General features: G+C 45.6%; 1 protein-coding gene across 2 annotated transcripts in view; it reads left to right on the top strand.

The window, feature by feature from the left end:
- grk5l (G protein-coupled receptor kinase 5 like) overlaps positions 1 to 23,687 on the top strand; it is a 44,924-nt gene that overhangs the window by 8,551 nt on the left and 12,686 nt on the right. For both annotated transcript variants that reach the window (XM_048243841.1, XM_048243842.1), the window contains exons 2-6: positions 15,523 to 15,618; positions 17,149 to 17,261; positions 22,727 to 22,804; positions 22,967 to 23,064; positions 23,244 to 23,336. In XM_048243841.1, the coding sequence (XP_048099798.1) occupies positions 15,523 to 15,618; positions 17,149 to 17,261; positions 22,727 to 22,804; positions 22,967 to 23,064; positions 23,244 to 23,336 (478 nt within the window). The remainder of the gene's footprint in view (positions 1 to 15,522; positions 15,619 to 17,148; positions 17,262 to 22,726; positions 22,805 to 22,966; positions 23,065 to 23,243; positions 23,337 to 23,687) is intronic.

Below are 23,687 nucleotides of genomic sequence, written 5' to 3'. Positions count from 1 at the left end.
TATTTCTGTGTGTGTGTCGCCAGGTCAGATAAAAAGGGAAAAAGGAACAGATGAGAGCTTGCTTCTTTTTATGGGGAATTTAAGAGGACTTTTGTTTTGCGTTCCTCCTTTTGACTTTTCTTGTCTTCGTCACTCTCTTTCCTCTTTGCTTATATCATGAGAAGTGTGAGTTTGTGCAAGCAAGGTTTGTTTCCGGAGGTGTGTAAAAGTGATGTCCCATTGAGTAGTTCATTAGTTCAACTTTTATCAGTCAAAAAGTTCCTTTTTATTGCAGGGCGGTGAAAGTGGCAGGAGCATGATTGCTACCATTCGACTTATAGTGTATAGTTATAGTGTAGTTTTTGTACTACAAACACACACTCACACACACAAGCATGCACCCACAACACACACACATGAATTGTACATCCACAAATACTGATTCTATCCTGTGAATGATCCACCTGTTGTAACAAGAGGCAAAATGTATGTGGTATCAGGAGAAAAGTCTTTTTACTGTGGAGGAACCTTTGGGACAAGGTTCTGGTGACCACCACCTAAAAAGGTGTGCTGATGGTTGTTCTCTATGCAACAGATCTTATCACCTAGTACGTAATACACCTGAAAATGATGATAATAGAATAATAGATGACCTTAATTCAACTTACCATTCCATACTTTGTTCAGAAAGGATCTTTCTGTGTCTGTGTGTCTGTGCATACACAGGTGTACACTGCAAAAACCTGCCTTTCAGACCACAAACTGTGTGAGCTGAGCTCTCTAGGTTGGTGATACACAACACACATGCAGAGCCAGGCTCATATTTACACACAGACATGAAAGCAAATGTTTGACTAAGATTAGAGAGACAGGTCAGATCCAGGGGAACCGATAAAAAAGGAGACAGAACGGGACCAAACGGTCAAATTTCAGTGCAGGTGAAGAGATATCATCGGACGTCTAGTTTAGTTTGGCTCTTCCTGTTTGAGTCACTCTTTTGGAACTCCATCTCAAAAGCTGAACAGCTGTCTTCCTGATTTGTTTATAACTTTTTGCAGCCTTTGTGGTCATCGTGTTTTTTTGCCATTGTCTTCAGGCAAAGTGCAAACAAGATGATGCACAATGTTGTTGTGTGCTTTTGAATTGTTATTACCCCATACTTTGTTTGTGGTTTGCGTTGATTAGCATATTCATATGTGTATTCTTTAGAAACAAAACGGGAGTCCTTCTGCTTTCATGCTGTTACAGTGTGCCAATAACAATTCATAACATTGATCCGGTTGCTTAAGGCCTTTTCTCATGAGCTATCCAGAGCTTTCACTGTTGTGGGTAAGTGGAGAGAATGGATGTCAATACTAGCTATATCGCTTAGGTCTGCACTGGGTAAGCCATACAAATGCAAAAGCCAGGGCCATTGGTGGGTGAAAAACTGTCAGAGCAGCAGAAGGGATTGCACAGTGGAGGTGATGGGGAGAGAGAGAGAGAGAGAGGGGGTGCGGGGTGTGGCAGGCGTGCGGCTTGTGAAGAGGAAATGGGGAACAGCTGGAGAGGAAGCGGACAGCTCCACCAGGATCTGTTGAGAGGCTTCACCCCTGTGTGCAGAACAAGCGCCGGGTGTACCCTCAGTCACCTCGGCTTTACACTGCTCTGTGTGTCTGTGTGTGTCTTAACACACCTCGGCTTTACACTGCTCTGTGTGTCTATGTGTGTCTTAACACACCTCGGCTTTACACTGCTCTGTGTGTCTATGTGTGTCTTTTAAACACATGTGATGTACACATCTGTCACCACCATCATGATGATGATGATGATGATGATGATGATGGTGATTAGGGTTAGTAGTAGTAGAAATAGTATTGACCCCCCCCCATAATCCTTGACATGACTGGTATAAAAAAGTTAGTTAAAGCTAAAGTTAGCTAATATTACTTGTTAAACAATGGACCTATTAGAGGTTCACTGTCCAGTACACATAAAAAAATGTGTGTGTGTGTGTGTGTGTGTCGCCAGGTCAGACGAAAAGGGGAAAAAGGAACAGATGAGAGCTTGCTTCTTTTTATGGGGAATTTTTGTTTTGCTTTCCTCCTTTTGACCTTTCTTGTCTTCTTCCCTCTTTTGCCTGTATCATGAGATAAACCAAGTGTGTTGACAAATGTCACCCTCAGTTGCCAAGCTATAGCCTCTCCTACACTGTTTGGCTGTCATGTCATTTTAGCGTGATGCGCTAACTTTGGCAGTGAGGGGTGTGAACGTTATAGCTGACAGCTAAACATTTTGATTCATGATTCACTGGTTTACAGCTTGATTCAAAAGGTTTTCTTTGGGAAATGAAGAGTGATTCCGTTTGACACAGTGCACTGAATAACGACTCAAATTTGTTTCATTTCATTCTTAAATAAATATTCCACAGCATTCCAAGGATTCCTGCAAGGTCTCTCATAGCCTATTGCCAAAGCCCCAAGAAGGCCTTGAAGGTGTTCATTGCTGCTACAGTACATAAAAAACGGCTCTCTTGATTAATTTGTTGATGAAATATTTATAGTTCATATTAACGATTGTATGTGTGACGTGTGTGCACATGTGGGAATGTGTAAACTCCATAATTAGGCTGAAATATGCTTGTTCCAGCTATGGGTCCAACAGAAAGTAAACGGGTTTGCAAAGATAATAGCCTTTGCTATTGTGATTGTGCTATGTATAATGTGGAGACTCTCCCAGTCTGACCACATACTTGTTGTGAGTAAATGGTCATTTTTCTTTACCTTGTGCTGTGCTTTTGTGATACGCTCATGTTAGTTAATAGGTAAGTTAATGTCAAATGATTCACCATTTTATAGATTAGTGGTATAGGGCAGGGTTGTGCACAATTCGAATTGCAATTCTGCTTCCTGTTTGCTCCCTCAATTAAAATGCCAGTGAAATTCAAGAATTGAATTGGAATTTAAAAGCCAGTTTCAATTAAATTCTGGAATTTTGCACAAGCCTGGTATAGGGAGAGTGAATGGTGCAACAGTGTGCCCAGATGATCTACAATGTATTACTCTCCTTAATGGTTTCTAGATTTCCATATTTTGTTTCCATATTTTTCTGTCTGTGGGGATGGTGTACCATGTGCCTCGTATTCATAGTAGTGCATCTGCAGCACCTCTTCTTGCCTGCAGTTTCATGCTTGGCAGCAGCACTGGCAGAACAAACATTCGGCTAGTGGACCCCTCCTCGCCTGTCGTGTATTCCGATATAAACCTGTCCTCAGTCTTTTCATGCACAATATAGACGCAGCCCTCTCCTTTGTCTTGATTTGAGGCTGTTGTTGACGGGACCATTGCTGTCATAGCACAGCTGCTGGGATGGCAGGTCCCGGACTGACCGCCAGGACGTCACATGTTTGATCCATCTATAGTACTCATGCGCTTGTTTGACCAGCAGTGACTGGGAGGATTTTTGCCTGGGGGCAAAGCAGCTGTGTTAAAGCTTGTCCTTGATGAAACAGCCCTCTTTGCCAGATTGTTGATCCTATAGGGGGCAAAAAACTAGTGTCTCTTAAAATGTATCCACTCTAAGATTTAACTTGGCCTTGTGGTTTTCAAAGTTTGGGGTTGTTTGGGGCTGGTGTGTGTGTTTCTGGTGTGTGTGTTTGTCATGATTGTGCTCGACATCTGTGTGTAATGTTACATAGAAAAAGAATCTTGGGAACTCTTAAAAGGTCTTTTCTATTGAGATTGTAGTCAATAACAGTTCCTGAAGGAGCTCTCCATCAAAACATTGAACGTTTATAGGGTTTCTTTTTGGACAGTTTGCTCTTTACAGCCCTCAAACGGGTCTCTGCTAAAATGTTTTATGCTAAAAGCGCAAGATTACAGATAGTATAATGCTAGATCTGTCAGTATTTTTATTTTCAGGCACCAACGACTCTCTCCACATCCTGCCGCGTCTGAATGATAAGTAGACTTTTCACCCTCTCTTGTGGTGTGTAGCACTTAGTCAAACCCGATTGATGGATCCATTGTACCATTGCACATGAAGTGCTAATCAGGTTATGTAATCTGTAGATAAATCCTGTATGATTAATTGATCCCTCCACCTCTCCTCATAATTGCACCATGACAAAGATGGAAAGCAGAAGGGCACAATCAGTGACCTTTACATTGCCCCCACACACACACACACACACACACACACACACACACACACACACACATATATATACATATATACATACACACACACACACACACACACAGTCCAGTTTTGTGGGTGCACTCTTTTTTTATTGGCCTTTTCAAGTTCAAAGGTTTATTGTCAGGTTGAGATATTTGAGAAGCGGTGAGATCTTTGCGCCTGTAATCGGTACCACAATGATCTATAAAACAAGCTATCAGGCGTTGCCTTTAGATGCTGCTAAAGAAAGGAGTTCTTGCTTTAGCTTTCATATCCTTCAACTGAACAAAGTTACTGTGTAGTTCATGAACAAACAGTAATGCATTAATGCCACCCACACTCTAATGCATATGCTCCCATGCGGGTGAACTTGTTCTTGTTGATTTTGATGACATGACACACCAAAACTGGCAGCGGCCTTGACACCACCATCAGGGCCCTTTGTTGTGACGCCCGCCTTTGCATGTGCAGGCTTGTCTGTGCTCTGAATCGCGCTGTAAGCCTGTGACCTTCAAATGTCTGTCTCTCAAACGACACCCATGGCTCTCCCTGGGTTGGCCCAGGGGTCTTGCAGTCACGTTGGTGGCTGAGTTCGCTGTGGGCGCAGTGAAGAGGGCATTAGACAGAGGGGCTGCCATGCTGAAACACAGGCCCTGGTCCTCTGCTTCTTCCTGTGCTGGCCTTTTGTTCGTTGTTGATTCTCAGCGCTCCACTGGTTTAGCGTATGCTCAGGATGTGGTCGACGGTCTCGTGTCTCATGAGAGTGTGAATTGAGAAACAGGATATGTACCGTGCTTTTGTATCAGTGTGCTTAGGCTGCATTTTAATTTGTAGTATTTTAAGTATATCTGTGTGTACTAGGTAGCAAAATATTGAATAGTGCAATTTTAACATTGTCAGATTCTTGTAATACATCATTAATACACTGCTGCTAAATATAAATATTTTTACTAAAACAAGCAGGCCCTTTAAGCAGATTTTTCAGTGACCATTTCAGGATCGTGCTGTAGCCACATTTGGGAAGAGGCACTAGCCTTTAAAACCCATCCACACCAGACACAAATTGTCTTCCCTGCGCATAATAAGTGAAAGAATATCCATCAGTATCTTCGTTGTTTTCTCTTTTTTAATTTTTTGTTGTTAAATGACACCCCACTCCCTGCGGAAACCTCCGCCTTCTGTCTGTGCAGACAAGTGGCCATAGCACGCCCGGACATTGCTCCTCACCACAGACGCTCCGGTCTCCGGTCCTCCCACATGGCAGAGGGCATCATCGACTCAGACTCAGGCTCATGCTCACACATACTGACAGCTGTTGGGTGAGGAGATGGAGACGCGCGTGAGGGATACCTACACACCCTTACACATAGGTGTAGATTTTCATATTTACAAACACACACACACTTGTGTGTGTTTGTGTGTGTGTGTGTGTGTGTGAGTTACATGTAGCACATTTGTAGCAGTGTGAACTAAAAGGACAAAGGGAGGCAGAGGCTGTAAAAGTCAACACAAATGACATTTTGACAACGGAAGGCGCTTAGACTGACAAACAACTATACAAGTGGGGGGAGGAAAAAAACACTGGGAGCCCACTCAGTCTGCGCTTCCTGTGATGTCATCGCCCCGCCCTTGGCTGGCTACTTCACCTTTCCTAACCCACATGGGCCGCCATGAGACCGGAAAGAAAGTAGGTTTGCGGTGAGGATGAATGAGATTTCGTCTTCCTTTTTTGGGTTTAATTTTCTGCTGCTAGGCCCATCAACCACTCACACAGCAGACAGCACAGTGCCATTCAGCAAATCTGAACAGACCGCATACAGCCTGATAATGATATGATAAGTCTCAGTGGAGAAACAACAATACTCTATAAATGACAGAAATGCTAAACATAGGAAAATGTTCATAAATGGCTTGAAATATGAGCTTTTAGTTTCTCACGTCTCTCCCTTTTAACTATTAAAAAACCCTGAAAGACTACAGTGCAGTAAAAGGCCCACAGTTTGGTCTGTGCTGTCAGCTTTGGCCTGGTGAGAAGCCTTTGAACTGTGAATACAGAGATGTGGTGAATTAGACCGTGAATTAGTCGTTGCCAGGTGCTTTAGTCAAGGGGTGGTGGTTCTCACGAACTTCTCAGTTTGAGAGTGCTCTTGTTCTGATTCCACCTCCTCAACAGTTTCAGTATGGTTGACAGACATTGTGGGAACGGTTGCCCTGTTGGACTTAAGGTGCACTGAGGAAATCACACTTTACACACTTTGAGCCGTTGACGTTGGCTCAAGCTAACAGAAGTTCAATGTAGTACTGGTAAGAGCACATATGTTGTTGTGGTAGCCTTTCATGGTTAGAAACCAGCGACCGTAGCCCACACGGCTCTTAAATGCCAGAGTTCATCTGGCTAGAGTTAATCACTGCAGTGCTAATAGATAATGCTGTGACGTTGTTGCACTGCTTTTAAGTGCAGGTCCCACTGACGTTACGCAAGGCTGGACTCAATAAGAGATGGGACTCTGCTCTTATTGCCTAAAGGGACTAAATCCACCAGCCTCTGACCCTAATCTCCCAAATCAAATGTGGTCCCCTGCATCAGGGTCCTGGGTCCACAAAGATTCCCCTCACCATAAGGAAGATGATTCATGGATTAACCTTCAGCCCTTTGTTGTTAGAATCTTAAGCTACCTCATGCATCAGGAGCTGTTTGGTTAAACTGATTTGTGATCAGACCTGTTGTCATTTTTTGACTCTTGACTGTTGGACCAGGCCCAAGAACTGTGATTATGATCAGTCTTCTGAGACCCCAAATTTCGTTTTGTTTTTTGAAGCAGTGTTTTTCCCCCGTCTGCTCTTGGCCTGTGGGCCCCAGCAGGATCCCACGGGTGACACCGATGGAGGTGGTGACAGCCTGGCTTCAATAATTGGAGCATCTGGCGCCCCTGCCTCCCAGGTGAGCCACGTATGTGAAACTGGGCTCTAAAAATAGATTTCAGGCAGGGAGCCAAGAGGAAGACGCTCAGCATTTTAGTTAATCATCTAAGCTGACATTGCATGGCATTGTTCCCATGAAAATGGACCCTCTAGTCTTTTGTTGTGGTATCACCACAGGCTATTTGTTAAAAGATATTGTTTTTTTTTTGTTTTTTTTAATTATCGTCACATTTAACAGAACTGTCGTTAGAAAACACTTCCTCTTCGCGATCTCTACATAGTACAGTATTTGCCTGTCGTTGTCGTCTCCTCTTACTTAAGTGATCTAACTGCCAAATTCTGCAGACAAAGCACTAGATGAGTGCAGTGAGTATCGATCATCTCCTGTTTCACAAGAAAAGGGTGAGGGAGGGTGTTTCATGACCATCCTGGGTAGATTCCTTTCATGTAAAAGCATCTCTCCTCATCTATTTACATAGAGATTTTTATCAATGATGTTTCAAGGACATTAAAAGAAAAAGTGTCGACAGCTGTTCTGAAGTGTGTCATATGTCAGTGATTTCACCCACTAGAAAGCCACATGTGGATTAACTGTGACGTTTTTAAGAGGGGCGCGCAGAGTCCCATCCCTCTATGACTAGGCTGGGTTTTATGTGCTTAGCTCTTCGGTTCTTCAAAAGAAGTATGACGTGCACTGTTTAGGAAGCAGCATATGGCTCCGCAGAACATTTAAAATTACATGTGCATATGTGTGCACACACACACACACACACACACACACACACACACACACACAAATGGTGGGGCAGCCGTGTCCTACTGGTTAGGGCTTCGGACTTGTAACCGGAGGGGTTCGAACCCCGACCAGTAGGAACGGCTGAAGTGCCCTTGAGCAAGGCCCCTAACCCCTCACTGCTCCCCGAGCGCCGCTGTAGCAGGCAGCTCACTGCTGCACTGCTCACTGCAGCTCACGGCACCTCACTGTGTGCTGAGTGTGTTTTCACTAATTCACGGATTGGGATAAATGCAGAGACCAAATTTCCCTCACGGGATCAAAAGAGTGTATATATACTTATATACAAATTAGCTTATGGTGACCACATGCACATATACAAGCCTAACACACACCTACAGACACAAGCAAGCAGATACACAGATGTCCATACACACACACACACACACACACACACACACACACAGTGAATGAATAGTCTTATAAAAAGGGCACTAGGCGGATGTTGCCGCCCGTGTGTGATGTATTTTTATGGCATGCAGCTGATGTCAGAGTCGTAAAGCAGAGACATGAAACAAAGGGTGTTGTCTGCCTGACCCGGGCATGGAACAAATTATGCTGACTAATTCCTGTGCAATATTTTTCTCATTTAGCTTTTCTGCGTGTGTGTGTATGATGGATGTGTGTGTGAAGGGTGAGAAAAGTAGAGAGAGGGTGACTGCAAAAAACAGAATAGTGTGTGTGTTTATAGAAAAATGACAGAATGATTTTGTGTGTGTGTGTGTGTGTGTGTGTGTGTGTGTAGTGGTGGGTTAGCATGACCGAGAAGGATCAATTGCTTGACCGAGCAAGAAGAATTCGGGAGATATGTGGCCAGGCCTGTGCGTGTGTGCTTTATGGGAATGGCCAGAGCAGTAGGCCTCCTGATACAGCAGCCCTGAGCCCTGTGTCTGCAAGAGCACTGACAATATCCAAACAGCTCTAAATATTGTGAATGTCCCCAACATCAACAATACAGTCCACAGACACACACTCATATACACTCACACTCATACACACACACACACACTCATACACACACATGCACTCACACTGAGACACACACACACACACACACACTGTACACAATCGCACACACTCAGGCAGTGGCGAACTGCCATAACATTTTATATTGAATTATAAATTTACATCGATTTAATGGGGTCGTCCTTTATTTACAGTCAGATGGAGAGAAGAGGGGGAGGGAGAGTGGGAATGAGAGATGGAGAGAAAAAGAAAAACAAGGCATTTCCTGGGCCAAAGGCGAGTTCCCCCAGAGCTCTCTCTCTCTCTCTCTCTCTTTCTCTCTTTCGCTCACTTTCTCCCAGGGTGCCATTGAGCCTTGGCATTATTTACCAAACGTCAGCGTGTCTGCTTGGGCCTACTGAAAGGACTGGAGAAGGTCATCTCCCATTTAAACGGCTGTTTAACCTCACTGTGTGTGTGTGTGTGTGTGTGTGTGTTGACTGTGCTGTGCTTTGCTCTGCAGATGGATGTCTCAGAATGCTGTTGTGTCTCTGACTGATTTGTGGCCTGGTCAGAGCCCTTGGTGTGAAAGATCTACTGTGTGTGTGTGTTTGGACTTTAGGGACTATTTCTTGAGTTATGCTGTTTGAGGTTGTAATGTGTGTGTTTTTTGTGTGATATGAGGAGTCAAATTGATTTCAGTATTGTGTGTGTGTGTGTCAGTGTCTGGTCTAGTCTCATGGCATTGCTGGTATGCTGGGAGCTGCTCCTGCTGTGGTACTTTGTTAGTGCTAACAATTAAATGTGCTGACATGTGCTCTGTTTGCCAGGCGCTCGTAAATGCCAAGCTGCTCTGCCTTTTCCCCTAGACTTTGTCCCCCTCTCCCTTCTCCTCTCCCCTTCTCTTTCTCTCCCCTTTCTCTCTCTCTCTCTCTCTCTCTCTCTCCCTCTCCCTCTCTCTCTTTGGTGCTTCCACAGATGCCCCTGACATCCAAATGGAGGCTGCAGTCTGGTCTTTAGCTTTACCTTGGTGACCATGCAATCAGCCTAAATGAAGAAAGAGAGGGGGTATTTTCTCTTCATGTATTTTCTCTAGCCTTTGAATCATGTCGCTTTGTGTCCATGGTCTGTTCATTGAGACTTGTAGTTTATACCTTTAAGTAGCATGTGTCTGTGTGTGTGTTTGTGTGTGTGGACACATTTTCTCTTTCTCTCTGTCATGTATCGCATCTGCATACTGGAATGCCCTCAGTAAAATGCCTAGTGCAATACGGATGTGTCCATTTGCATTATGTAAAGCAGTATGCTAATGTGTGGTGACACTCATCTCTGCCTGCTCTGCGGGAGTTGAGCTTTTTGCTGCGATGTTGTCTCCTCTGGTTGCTGATCAATTGTGGATTGTGGCTAGGGAGGACACTAAGACACACATACGCACGCACGCACACACACAGACTCAAGACCTTAGGAGAACCTTGTGGGATGCGTAAGCCCTACAGCAGTGAGGACATTCAGTGGCCATGATTCAGCAGCAAGGTTGACTCACACACACTCAATCCTAGAGAGACAGGGAGCGAGCGAGAGAGAGAGAGAGAGAGAGAGAGAAGAGAGAGAAGGAAGGAGAAAACAAATGAGACAGTGAGAGGAAATGTAAGAAGAGAGACAGACCACAGAAAGGTGTGTGTGTGTGAGAGAGAGAGAACAAACAGGAGAGCGTGTGATCGCGAGACAGAGAGCTCCTCTGTGAAGGTTCTGTTAAACCGGAACGCATCAAAGCGCTTCAGCAAGGGGAGCGAGTGAGTAACGGCAGAGAGAAAAGTGAAAGAGAGAGAGAGCGAGAGACAGAGAAAGCGCACAAAAGAATAGTTGATGCTTTCACACGAGTTGGCCCCATCTCACCCTGCCCCCCCCCTTCCTCCTGCACCACCCCCTCGTACTGGTTTCAGTGTAGCACACACACACACACACCACACCCCCCCATGGAGAGTGGTGTGAGAAATCATTACTGTTTATTTCTCCTCCTGCTTGTGACACCCACAGCCCCGCAGTTTCCCATCAGCCTGTGGAGCGGGAACCTCTGCTGTGTGTGTGTGTGTGTGTGTGTGTGTGTGTGTGTGTGTGTGTGTGTGTGTGTGTGCGTGTGTGTGTGTGTGTGTGCCTTGTTAACACTCCGGGGCTCTCGCTAGCCCTCGCTGCATGGCCAGCTATTTTGACTAACCGCTCGGGTGTTGTGCTTTAGGTGCACAGTGGGTTGTTGTTGCGTTTTCTGTTTTTTTTGTTTGTTTTTTTTTCTCACACTGCTGCTATAGCCTGCCTTGGGTGACTGAGGTTTAGTTGTGCACACGCACCGAACACTCACAGCTAACTCTATACACATTCTTGCGACACATTGAGATTCAGCGCAGACGAGACAGACTCACACCCCCACATGTGCATATTTCACACATGCATTCACCAATTCACAATGCACACAAATATTCACAGTCACACCTATTATTCAGACTAAACACACACACACACACACTTACACATTTACATATGACCCCCACCACTCGGTCTGCCCAAGGCTGAGCATCGAGACCCCCAATTTTTTTTTTTTTTCTCTCTCATTCATCCATCCATCCATCCATCCATCCATCCATCCATCAGCACACTCCTCTATTACACCCACAATCTTGTCACCACCCTCCTCCTCACTCTTCCTCTTCCTCACTCTTCCTCCTCCTCTTTTCTCCCCTCAGGCGAGCTTCATCGTTCCTACTTCGCTTCTCTCCATTCTCACTGCTGAAGTGACTCACTGCATTTCACAAGTATTAGTTACACACACACACACACACACACACACACACACACACACACACACACACACACACACACTCACACACACACTCTCTCTCTCTCTCTCCTCCTCTGTATCCATGAGTATTTCGCAAGTGTGTGAATCAGGAGCCTCTCCCTGGCACTGTGCGGTTCTGGAACGGCTTGGGTTCCTTGAAACCAGAAGGGGAGAGAGACTGCAGGGGAGAGACATTGAAAATAACACTGGGGGAAACAATACTTTTCACCAACAAAACTAACCTTCCATTGTCAATAGAAATTAGCCTCTTGATCGCACACTATTTCCCCCTAGCCACATACTCTGTTTGCAGGTAGAATGTGAACTCTACCACGATCCTCGTTTCCACCAGAGGGGGGAGGACAGGGGGGCGGGTGGGTATCAGGTTGGCTCAGTACGAGCCTCTGCACTCTGCCGTCTCCACCTCAAGTGCTCTCATGTAACTGCAGTGGGAATGGAAAGGTCAGAGAGCTTCAGGAGTTTCTCAACATTCAGAATCACTCATTCTCTCTCTCTCTTTCTCCATGTCACTCACTCTCTCTCTCACTCACTCACTCACACACACACACACACACACACACACACACACACTCTCTTCTCTCTCACACACACACACACACTCACTCACTCACTCACTCACTCACTCACTCACTCACTCACTCACTCACTCACACACACACACACACAATCAGCCACCAACACCTCATTCACACAAACACACACACACTCTCTCTATTTCTTTCTCTCCATCTACTACATAATTTGAATGGATTTGTACTATCTTGGGTTCCCCTTGCTTTGAGTCACAGGGGTGGTGGTATGTGTGTGTGTATGGTGGTGGTGGTATGTGTGTGTGTGTGGGGGGGCTTAATGGGGAAAAGATGCTGCAAATCTCATAGTCACTATCAGAGTTGGTAAACAGAGCTCTAACACTTAATCCTCCCTGACCTCACTGGCTCACAACCACTTGGCTCTGTGTACACCAAGCCTGTGTGTGTGTGTGTGTGAGAGAGAGTGAGTATGTGAGGGAGCGAGAGAATGACACACTTATGTGTGCTAAACTTTCTCTGCCCGCTACATCGCTCACTAACCCAATGCTGTCCATTCAAGCTCTCTCTCTCTCTACTTCATAGGGCTCTGCAAATACCTTTGTTTAATAATGAACAGCGGTCCACAGTGAAGGGGTCCATTGTGGCTGTGGATACCACACCCCTCTGAGTGTTAATGATGGGAATGATGGCAACTAGCTAGGGATCTCTGGAGCCGTGTGTGCTACCTGTGGGCCCATGGGCTGAATGCACTTTCAAATGAACCCATGCAAAGCGTACTCAAATCACACTTCCATGATGCATTTTTCCAGGCCTACCTGAGTGCTGTGCTATGGCTTCCAATGACACAATATGTCCTTTGTTGTAGTGAAAAATCAAGCGCTGTTGGTGGCTAGTGTGACATGAAGAGCAAAGAGTACACCTGATTTTCATTGGTTTGCATCTGGACTATTTAACGCTGGTCTGTTGACTTTGGCTGACCGAATGACTTCTTGACAGAGTCTCTTCTTGAGGGCTTGTAATTGTCAGACTCGGTGAGTCCTCCTCTGTCTGTCCGTCTGTGTGTGTGTGTGTGTGTGTGTGTGTGTGTCTGTGTCGGCAGCACTGCTTTTATATATAAGGCTACGACAACAAGTTTAGAAAAGGGCAGGAATAGAGAATATGTGTTTGTGTGAGCGTGCTTGGTGTGTCTGTTCAAATAAATAACACGGTGGTGAGCCACTAAACCCCACAGATGTCTGCTTTTTATCTTCCTTCACCCACTAACCCGCCCCATGACAAATCATCGGGACAAACATCTAGCACTAATAGCTGGCTGTGTCTGTCACATTTGCACATCACGTCACACACTGTGGCCTGTTTATATAGAGTTTACCAGCAGTGGACCACGTCAGTCAGTATAGGCCGGGAGTCAGTGATTTGGTGACTCCTCGAGCCAGGAGTTAGAAAGTTGGCGACTCCTCTTAATCCGGGTGTCAGTGAGTTTGGAACTCCTCTTAAGCCGGCAGTCTGTGACTTCTCTGTTACTACTCTCAAGCCGAGTCTGTGAGTTTGCGACTCCTTGTTTTGTGTTGTTTGTGTCTCACCATGGTCGTTACTCAGTGAGAGAGCACTTCTGTCTGCACTCTTCCATCGTCACAACTCCTCAGTCACTCTTGGCAGCCGGAACTGTGGGATGTTTGGTAAACAGTTGTGTTTCTCGCCAAAAGTGATTCACATTTGTGTTTATGGGATGAACGCACACACTTCTGTGCCATATGTATTCCTACATGCTTGCTAGATGACGCACAGATGGAGCTCCCCATTTTAAAGACCGAGGGTTTATGCATGAGCATTCTTCTGGAAACTTGTGCATTACATAGTGTTGCGTAAGGTATCCAGCACTTTTTTGGGCAGTAATCTATTAATATGGTAGGTGGTAGTGAATAGATATCCAGTGAATTGTGGCACTGCTGCAGTGTCCATGCCTAGTTTCTGTGTTCTTCTTAGAAGGTGTTTCTTTTTTACAGGCACAGTGGGCCCTAGTTAAAGTCTTGTGAAGTTATAAATATGTTGTCTAATGTCTTGAATGGATAAATATTGCTTGCTCACAGTTCAAACAACCAAAGTGTCTTAGTCTTAGAATTATTTATCATAATAAACTTCTGTGAGAGAGTGTAGTTGCATAGCCTGTGTGTGTGTCTGCGTACGTGCGTGTCAAATTTGTGTCAAATGTGTGTAAATGGAACTCGGACACTACAGTTGTTTTACTGTAGTGAATGTGACCTTTTTTCTTTGGGACTAAATGAGATCATAAATCTGTGTGTGTGTGTGTTTGTTTGTCTGCATGAGTGTGTCTTGAGTTACTGGGATGGTGTATTTTAGCTGTGTGTGTGTGTCTGCTTGGAGCCCAGAACAGCATTATTCACTGCCCAGGAATTGTGCTTTGGCAGCACGCATCAGCGAGCTGGGGAGGGAATATCAGTGACGTATTGGGAATGTATTCCGACACATTCCCACATATTCCAGCTCTCTGCTGGGACGTCGCACACGTCCAGGAACACAGAGAAATCACGGCTTAAGGGGCCAGGAGCGGAACTCCGACATCTTGCATCTACTTACACGCACAACAATTTGGCTAAGCAAACACACACACACACACACACACACCAACAAAGTTACTACTGGGAATATTACAAAAGGCTGTGTGTGTTTGGGGGCGTGGTGTTTCTGACTTACTCTGACGCACACAACCATCTTATGGTCTTAACTGGAGCAGTCAAACTGTGGCTGCGTTCTCTTGTAGCGTGTGTGTGAAATAGCAGCGTGTGTGTGTGTGTGTGGCGTGTGTCGCGTGTGTGTATGTGTGTGTGTGTGTGTGTGTGTGTGCGCGCGTGTGCGTGTGTGTGTGTGTGTGTGTGTGCAGTTCAACGCAGAGGATAAAGGGCTTGTGCGGTCCTAGGCAGCTGTGGTTGGACCCGTCTCATTCAGAATGATTGCATTCCGGCGCGAGACATCTTTATCAGTCCCCAGGGCCTCTATGGGTCTCTGGAGCCTGGAGCCTGTGTGTGTGTGTGCCTGTGTGTGTGTGTGTACACGTCACGTCAGTTAGACAGGGGAACAATGAATGGATAAGAATCTGAGACATTTAATAAGCTGTGCTCTCTTGCCTTTCACTGGAAAACTGACCCTGTTATGTAATGTGTGTGTGTGTGTGTGCGCATATGCCTACGGTATGTGTCAGCCATCAGCTTGTCCACGGTAATCGTTTTGAGATGTTCCAGGTGATACACACACACACACACACACACACACACACACACAAATGTGTGCTCATGCCTGGTGATGTTCTGTGTTTGTGACAGGAGGAGGAGGGAAGAGGAAAGGCCGCAGTAAGAAATGGAAGGAGATCCTGCGCTTCCCCCACATCAGCCAATGTACTGAGGTGGGCAACAGCATCGGTACGTCCCACCACCATCATTGCTTCCTTAAATCCTTACACACTCAGCACACCCAGCCTGGACACTAACACACACACACACACACACACTCAGCACACCCAGCCTGGACACTAACACACACACACACACACACACACACACACACACACTCAGTACACCCAGCCTGGACACTAACACAAACACACAAACACACACTCACTCAGCACACGCAGCCTGGACACTAACACACACATTCACACACACACTCATTCACACACTCAGCCTGGACACTGCTGCTCTCTTTCCACCATACACACAGAACCCCCAATCTGGGCGTGTCACCATGACATCATCACCCCCATACATACAGCACACCAGCCTGGAGACACCCCCCCCTCCACACACACACACACACACACACACACAGACAGTACCCCAACCTGGACACATATGGGCCACAGTCTCAACAGCACCACTACTAACAAACCAGCCCACTGGCTTGATATTGGGTTCTATATTGGATTCCAAAAGTTGGGAATACAACTCTCTGAACAATGTGGGGGAACCACGTAATGGGTCCATGTGTTGTGATTAGGTTCTTCAGAAAACAGAAAATATGGGGGCGCTGTGACGCAACTGGCTACAGCTCCCATACCACATGCGTGTCCGAGTTCCCACAGGGACCCGGGTCAATTCCCGATCCCACATCATCGCTCTCTCCCGCTCATTTCTGTCAGCTTCTTGACTGTCCTGTTACTTTAGAAAACCAAAAATGTTGCTCAGTATTACTGAGAACATGCCCAAACAACAATTCTCAGGAACGTTGCCTTAGGCATCATCAGGAATCGCCAGCCTAAAACCATACACCCCACCCCTCACCCCATCGGCTCAGTAGCCCACTGTTCCTGTATCCCACCAACACATTGCCCTGTGTCCTGTGATAGAGAAACCTCACCAGATAAAAAAAAAATGATTACTACTCATCCAACCTTTCCATCCCAGTCCACATATCATTACTTATTTGTACACTTAGTATTCTCCTCACAACTCTTTATTTTAGTGTAACCCAAACCAAGCCTCTAGTCTGTTATTCCACTCCTGCCTTACAGGGAAGCTACACCGGGCACGTAACTGAAGCGTTCTGTTCACGACGCATAAAAAACATTTTAGAAGACTGGTCTATGTTTTCCGAACGTACGCGCCGCTATCATGTCTGGAGCAGCCAGTTCCATTGATTACAGTGGAAGCTAATTGTTGCAGCGGACGCAACGCGAACGGAGCGCTTCAGTTACGCCCCTGGTGTAGCTTCCCCGTAGTGTTGTGATAAGCTCATATTCTGACATTTTCCTCCCTTAGCACAAGGGGTTTGTTACATTATTAATCTCTAACCACTAGACTACCGCCACCCCAGGGTGTCCCTAGGATGAGGAATTGGGGCCTCATGTATTTATATCACTGTTATATTTCATCCTTGTTATTATCACACCATGCTAACTGTTCTTTTGTGTATGTGTGTGTGTGTTTGTGTGTGTGTGTGTGTGTGTGTTTTAGACCGCGACTACTTGAGCCTCTGTGAGAAGCAGCCCATAGGCCGCCTGCTGTTCCGCTTGTACTGTGAGACGAGACCTGAGCTGCAGCAATGCATTCAGCTGCTGGATGCAATGGTAAAACACACACACACACACACACACACACACACACACTGAATTTCACTGTGGCAACCTATGCTGGAATGCACACACACCCCTTCTCCCAGACTTTCTCTCTCTAATACACTTTCACTATCACTATAGCAACCTAAGTAACCATTTAAAACTCACACAGTCTACACAAATGTACACACAAGCCAGCCGCTTAGTGAACCACACACACACACACTGCTATTAAACTCTCCCTCTCTATTAAAGTCTTAGAAACACCCTCCTTCACCAGTACCCCCATGCTCACCACACACACACACACACACACACACACACACACACACACACACACACACACACACACACAAAGCACTGTGTCTTCTGAGTCTAGACTGCATGCCTGCCACATGACGGTAGTTTAATCTCACCCAGAATATGCTGGGCGGCATGAAGACTGCTCATGAAGAAAGGCTCGCTTTTCTATCGGCCACGCAATCCCACAACCCCCGCTGTGGCCCCGGACCCACCACTAAATATGGGCATGACGCAACTGACAGACCCAGCAGACAGGCTGGGGGGTGTGATGGTGGGGGGTGGGGTGTTGGGGCATGGGGGTGGGTGACTGGGAGTGCTGGTGAAAGTCAAGGCTTTGTGTTGGCCTGGATGAGCTCCCTCATTCTGCTGGACCAGAGCTGCTGGAGCCACACACAGCCTGACCCTAAAGAAGCAGTGTGGGGGACCCTCAGACAGGTGCTGAGAAGGCAGGACTCAGGAGGAAATGGCAAAGAATGTTCTAAACACTCCTATACACACACACACACACACACACACACAGAATCACACACAGCGAGATATTGCTTGAAACAAAAAGGCAGATGAGGAGTTTTAGTTAATCATTGCCTAAGAAGATAGTTAGTCAATGAAGTGTGTTGTGCATGGGTTGCGAGTGTGGCTTTCTGCGTGCGTGGGTGGGTGGTTTGTGTGTGTGTGTGTGTGTGTGTGTGTGCATGCATACTTGCTCCTACATGTTGGGGTCAGGGAAGTTCTTATTTCACTTTCAGAAGTGTGACGATGGAAAAAGTGGTAGGATGTGTGGGTGGGTCGTATCAGAAAGAACGGTTAGAGAGTGTCTTACACACACACACACACACACGCATAGTGTGTTTGTGTGTGTCTGTAAGCTTTGGCTTTCTGCTGATTATTTCACACACATACAGGGTGTGAGTTTGTGTCTGTGTATGTGTTGGCTTTGTGCTGATAATTTTACACACACACACAGACACATGCATGCACACGTACAAACACAAACACACACACGTACACACACACTCAGAGACAAAGCATAAGGAATGTGCCGTGGGGAGGGGGGTTGAGTGTTTGAAGCACAGTGTGTGTGTGAGAGCGGCAGAGAGAGAGAGAGAGACAGAGAGAGAGAGACAGAGAGGTGTAGAAGAGGTGAACAGGATGGAAGGTATGCAGTTAACCGTAAAGGCGAAATGGAGAAAGCCCTTCATTGGCCCCAATGAGAAAAATATCTCTCACACACATCTATGCATGCACATTAACTAACACACACACACACACACACACACACACACACACACACATAAACGTGCAGACACATTCACACATACAACTGTGTATGGGTTTTTGAAAATGATCTCAGCCCAGATGTTTGACTTACAGGACATTCAAAGTTGCTCAGAGAGCCTGTGTCGCACTAGCTTCCTGGTGTGTGTGTGTGTGTGCATGTATGTCTGTGTGGATAGAATGTGTATACACACTACTGAGGCTGAGGCCACCAGATTGAGATGAAAATGCCAGTGTAATGTGTGTGTGTGTGAGGGAGAAACAAGGTCAGTGGAAAAACTGGTGGCCCCCCAGTAATGTTCACTGTGTTTTCTCTCTGTTTTCTTTCCCTCTCTCGCACTCTTTTTCTGACACACACTCACACATATGCCCTCACTCCCTATCTCTCTTTCACTCACACACATACACACACACACACACACACACACACACACACACACACACACGTACACACACACTTATTCTCACACAGACACAAACTCTCCTGCTGTTGTAATGACGCGTGTGTGTTTTGTGACGCGCCTCGGCCTTGCTGTGACACCCCAGGACCTCTCAGAATCCTGTGGTGTTGACGGAATGGTTACCCAGCAACGCACAGTCACACAGCAAGTCCCTCGGAAAGCATGTGTCGTGTGTGTGTGTGTGTGAGAGAGAGAGAGAGAGAGAGAGAGAGAGAGAGAGAGAGGGAATCTATATTTAATCATTTACCAGATGGTTTTATTTACGTCTGTGAATGTGTATGTGTGCGTATGTATGCGTGCGTGTGTGTGTGTGTGTGTGTGTGTGTGTGTGTATGTGCCGTGACTTCTTTCTTTAGGTTCATGTGTGCCAACATATGCCTACTAGTATATTACTGTTTCACTTCATTTGTCTGCTCTATAGAATTAGTTAAGATTATAAATAAACAAACCTCCCCGTGTGTGTGGTAGGGCCAGGTGGTCTTGCGTAATGAGATGGGTGCTGGGTTCCACAGTTTGATGTCAGAGAGGAACCGGAGGGGTAGATGATGTTGATAAACGGAGAGACACACACACACACACACACACACCCACACACACACACACACACACACACTCACACACTTACTGTTACTTCTGTATATTATACACACATAACAAGCACTACCCCTTTCACACACAAACACACATTTTCCGTCACTTCTGTATATACTCACACACAAACACTATCCCTTTTTTACACACACACACACACACATCCACACAACTAACCCCAGGGCATGTCTGTGCCATGACTCCCATCATTGTGTAACTGCACACAGTCCAGCTTTGGAGAGTGGTACACATGATGCTGGGACAACCACTCACATCTAGTGTTGTCCAGTTCTAATGCCTCATAGCCTCTGTCCAACCACTGGGTCACCCTTTCACACACACCTCACTATCCCAATACACAGTGCTAAGTACAGAGACACAACACTCTGTTATAAGATAATAGAATAGAAACTTTAATTGCCACACAACAATGTTGGTGGTATTTTTTGTAGCTCAGTCCGTGGGGGGTTAATAGCGGGAGGCGATAAATTAAATAAATATAAATAAATAAGTAAAGTTGCAAATCTTCAGGAGTCTAATTGCTGAAGGGTAGAAGCTGTTGTTGAAGCGCGTCGTTCCTGTCTTCAGAGATCTATAGCGTCTTCCAGAGGGCAGAAGTTGGAAGAGATCATGGCTCGGATGTGAGGCGTCCCTGATGATCTTGGTTGCTCAGTTCAAGCTGCGTTCAGCATACAGAGTGGACTGATGGAAGGTCACAACCTGTGATGTTGGAGGCTTTGGTGACAACTCTCTCTAATTTCCTCTTGGTGCGACTGTTAGAGCTCCAATATATAAAATATAATAATTTCCTCCATACGTACATTAGCTATATACATGCATTTCATATAGTTAAATACCATACATGCTTAAAGTTAAAGTGGGTCTGTAGAGTGTTTGACTGTACAATATAGTATTGAATTTGTCAGCTAACACTGACCGTTTTCCTGCACACATTTACCATCAGAACCATATGCCATCTGTAAATGTACTCTGTGATGGAAAAAAAAAAGAATAATTGGCCATGTATTCCTATAAACACAAATTACCACCAATAAATCCTTATGTACTGCAATCTAAGAACATCACATTCTCTCCTAAGCTCATTTCCACTAATGTGTAACAGCACATCGCATTGTATTTAAACGGCACAACACCACATGAACTTCTGGAAAGGACGTGGCCTTTTCAGGTCAAGATTTGTTATGAACTACATTTCCATCAAAACATTACTGCACAACATGCTCCACTTTGAGCAAACATCACAACCTGTAGGCTTTCCTCTTATGAGTTATGTGTGTCATGGCCAACCTGCTGCCCCTTGCCACCCTCATCATCTAATGCAGTGTTTCTTAACTGGTGGGTCGGGACCCAAAAGTGGGTCGCGGAACCATTTTGGGTGGGTCGTGGAGCTTGTGGGAAAAAAAATAAATAAACAATCACCCATTTTAAGTGCTACTTTGTCAGATCTACAGTACTATCTTAATATCCTTAAGACTTCACAAATGTAATGCCAAACATCAGCATGTTCTAAACAAGTAGGCCTACAGGCACTTCGCTTGTCTTACCATGTAGCTCACCTTATCTGTTGGCTTGAACACTAAAAAAAAATATGGGTTGCGACTAAATGAACATGGGAAATTGTGGGTCCCAAAGCCAGACCAGTTAAGAACCACTGATCTTATGCCATTCCAGTTATGAGCACATCCCTGCGCCCACACAGCAGTGTAGCAGTGAGCAGTGCTACTTTTTTACACTCATATCTGTCACTGTCAAGTCAGCATCCACCCACTGAAATGATGTCATATGATGTCATGTTAACCCACTTTATGGTTGTTTCATATGTTATGTTGACTCATGGATGCAAAACAATTTTCTCAAACTCAACACAGATAAAACAGAAATTCTGCTGATTGGCCCTAAAAGCATGCTCTCCAAAACTCACAGTCTCACTCTTAACATCGATGGTTCACCTGTCCACTCCACCCCAGTTGTCAAAAACCTTGGCTTTCAACTTGACTCCACCCTCAGCTTTGATCCTCATATCAAAGCACTCACTAAGACTGCCTTCTTTCACCTCCGCAACATTGCCCGCCTCCGACCCTTCCTCTCTGTTAGTGATGCACAGACTTTGGTCCACTTCTTCAGCATGTCCCGTCTAGTTTACTGCAACTCACTTTTCCTTGGTGTCCCCACTAAATCCCTTCAAAGGTTGCAGTACATTCAAAACTCTGCAGCCAGGCTCCTTACCCACACCAAATGATCTGCACACATCACCCCCATTCTCCATCAACTCCACTGGCTACCAGTTCCATCCCGGATTAAATACAAAGTACTACTACTCACCTTCAAATCCTTCCACAACCTTGCTCCCCCTACATCTGCAACCTCTTGACCCCTTACACTCCCTCCTGCTCACTCAGATCCTCTGACAAAAACCTCCTAGTTATCCCCTGCACCAGACTCCACCCTGGGTGGCAGGTCCTTCAGTGCCTTGGCCCTCAAACTCTGGAACTCCTTCCCCCAACCTCTTCGTAACTGTCCATCTCTTCCCTTCTTCAAAACACATGTCAAGACCTTTTTTTTTTTTAATGATCACTTCTCTACACCCAACACATGGCTCCATACACATAGCTTGTGTTGTTGTATTGTTGTTTTGTTTGTCTGTCTGTTGTTATGCTTTCCTTCTGCTATCTAACTATGTAAAGCGACCTTGGGTTTGAAAAAGGCGGCGCACACATACTGAATAAGAGCCTGTGAGTCTGCATATATTCATGGCAAGAGGTATCAGGAAGGTCAGAAAAGTGTGGCGGTGTATCACTTTAGTAATCGCAGGTTGTTGTGTTACAGGAAGACTATGAGGTGACGCCAGACGAGAAGAGGAAGAGCCGAGGCGACCAGATTATACGGAAGTTTCTCTCCAAGCAGGTGCACTCTTTTGAGAATATGTTTTAAGCACACCATGTGTGCACCTTCCTATATTTAAATAGTAAATAATAAGGGCTTTGTGTTTGTGGAATAATGTAATGATTATTTTGAATCTTATTTTATTTTATCTTATACATATTGTGTGTGTGTGTGTGCATGCAGTCCCCTCAGTGTGTACTTGTGGTGGAGAGTTTTGCCCAGCAGTGCCAAGAGAACCTGGACCTTAGCCCCTGCAAAGAGATCTTCTGTGACTGTCGCAAGTGAGCCCCCCTACACTCTTACACACACACACACACACACACACACACACACACACGCAGAGAATGTTATTTTTCAGTACTAATATATCACAGGATCTGTCATCATAACACTACATAAAGAGACGCATAAACAAACCTGGACACTTGCTTTACTGACTGGAGTGCATCTCTGTGTGCAGGGCTCTTCATGACTATCTGAGTGGTGGTCCTTTCTCCGACTACCAGAACAGCATGTACTTCGACCGCTTTGTGCAGTGGAAGATGCTGGAGAGGTCAGCCTGATCTCAGACTTCTCCGTTTGTCCCTCTCTCTCTCTCTCTCTCTTTCTTTCTTTCTTTTCTTTCTCTCTCTCTCTCTCTCTCTCTCTCTCTCTCTCTCTTTCTCCCCTGTCTCTGTGTTTTCCTCTCTGTCTCTCTGGACGTCTGTCCCCTCTCATTCAGTCAGGCAATGGTACGCTCCCGCGTCTGCTTCCTGCGCTCGCGGCACTGGTGAGCGCATGACGAGAATTGCGTAATTTTTACGGCATGCGTCACGTTTTTGAGTTGACCGAAATTTAAGACCGTGCGTCACTTTGACGCGTAGACTACGCATGTGTGAAACGGAACTGCTGTAAACATTCCCCT

This window comes from Alosa alosa, chromosome 5 (genome assembly GCF_017589495.1).
Source record: "Alosa alosa isolate M-15738 ecotype Scorff River chromosome 5, AALO_Geno_1.1, whole genome shotgun sequence".
Classification (NCBI taxonomy): Eukaryota; Metazoa; Chordata; class Actinopteri; order Clupeiformes; family Clupeidae; genus Alosa; species Alosa alosa.
The sequence above is the reverse complement of the archived record's forward strand: the minus strand, read 5'-3'. Positions and strand labels throughout refer to the sequence as shown.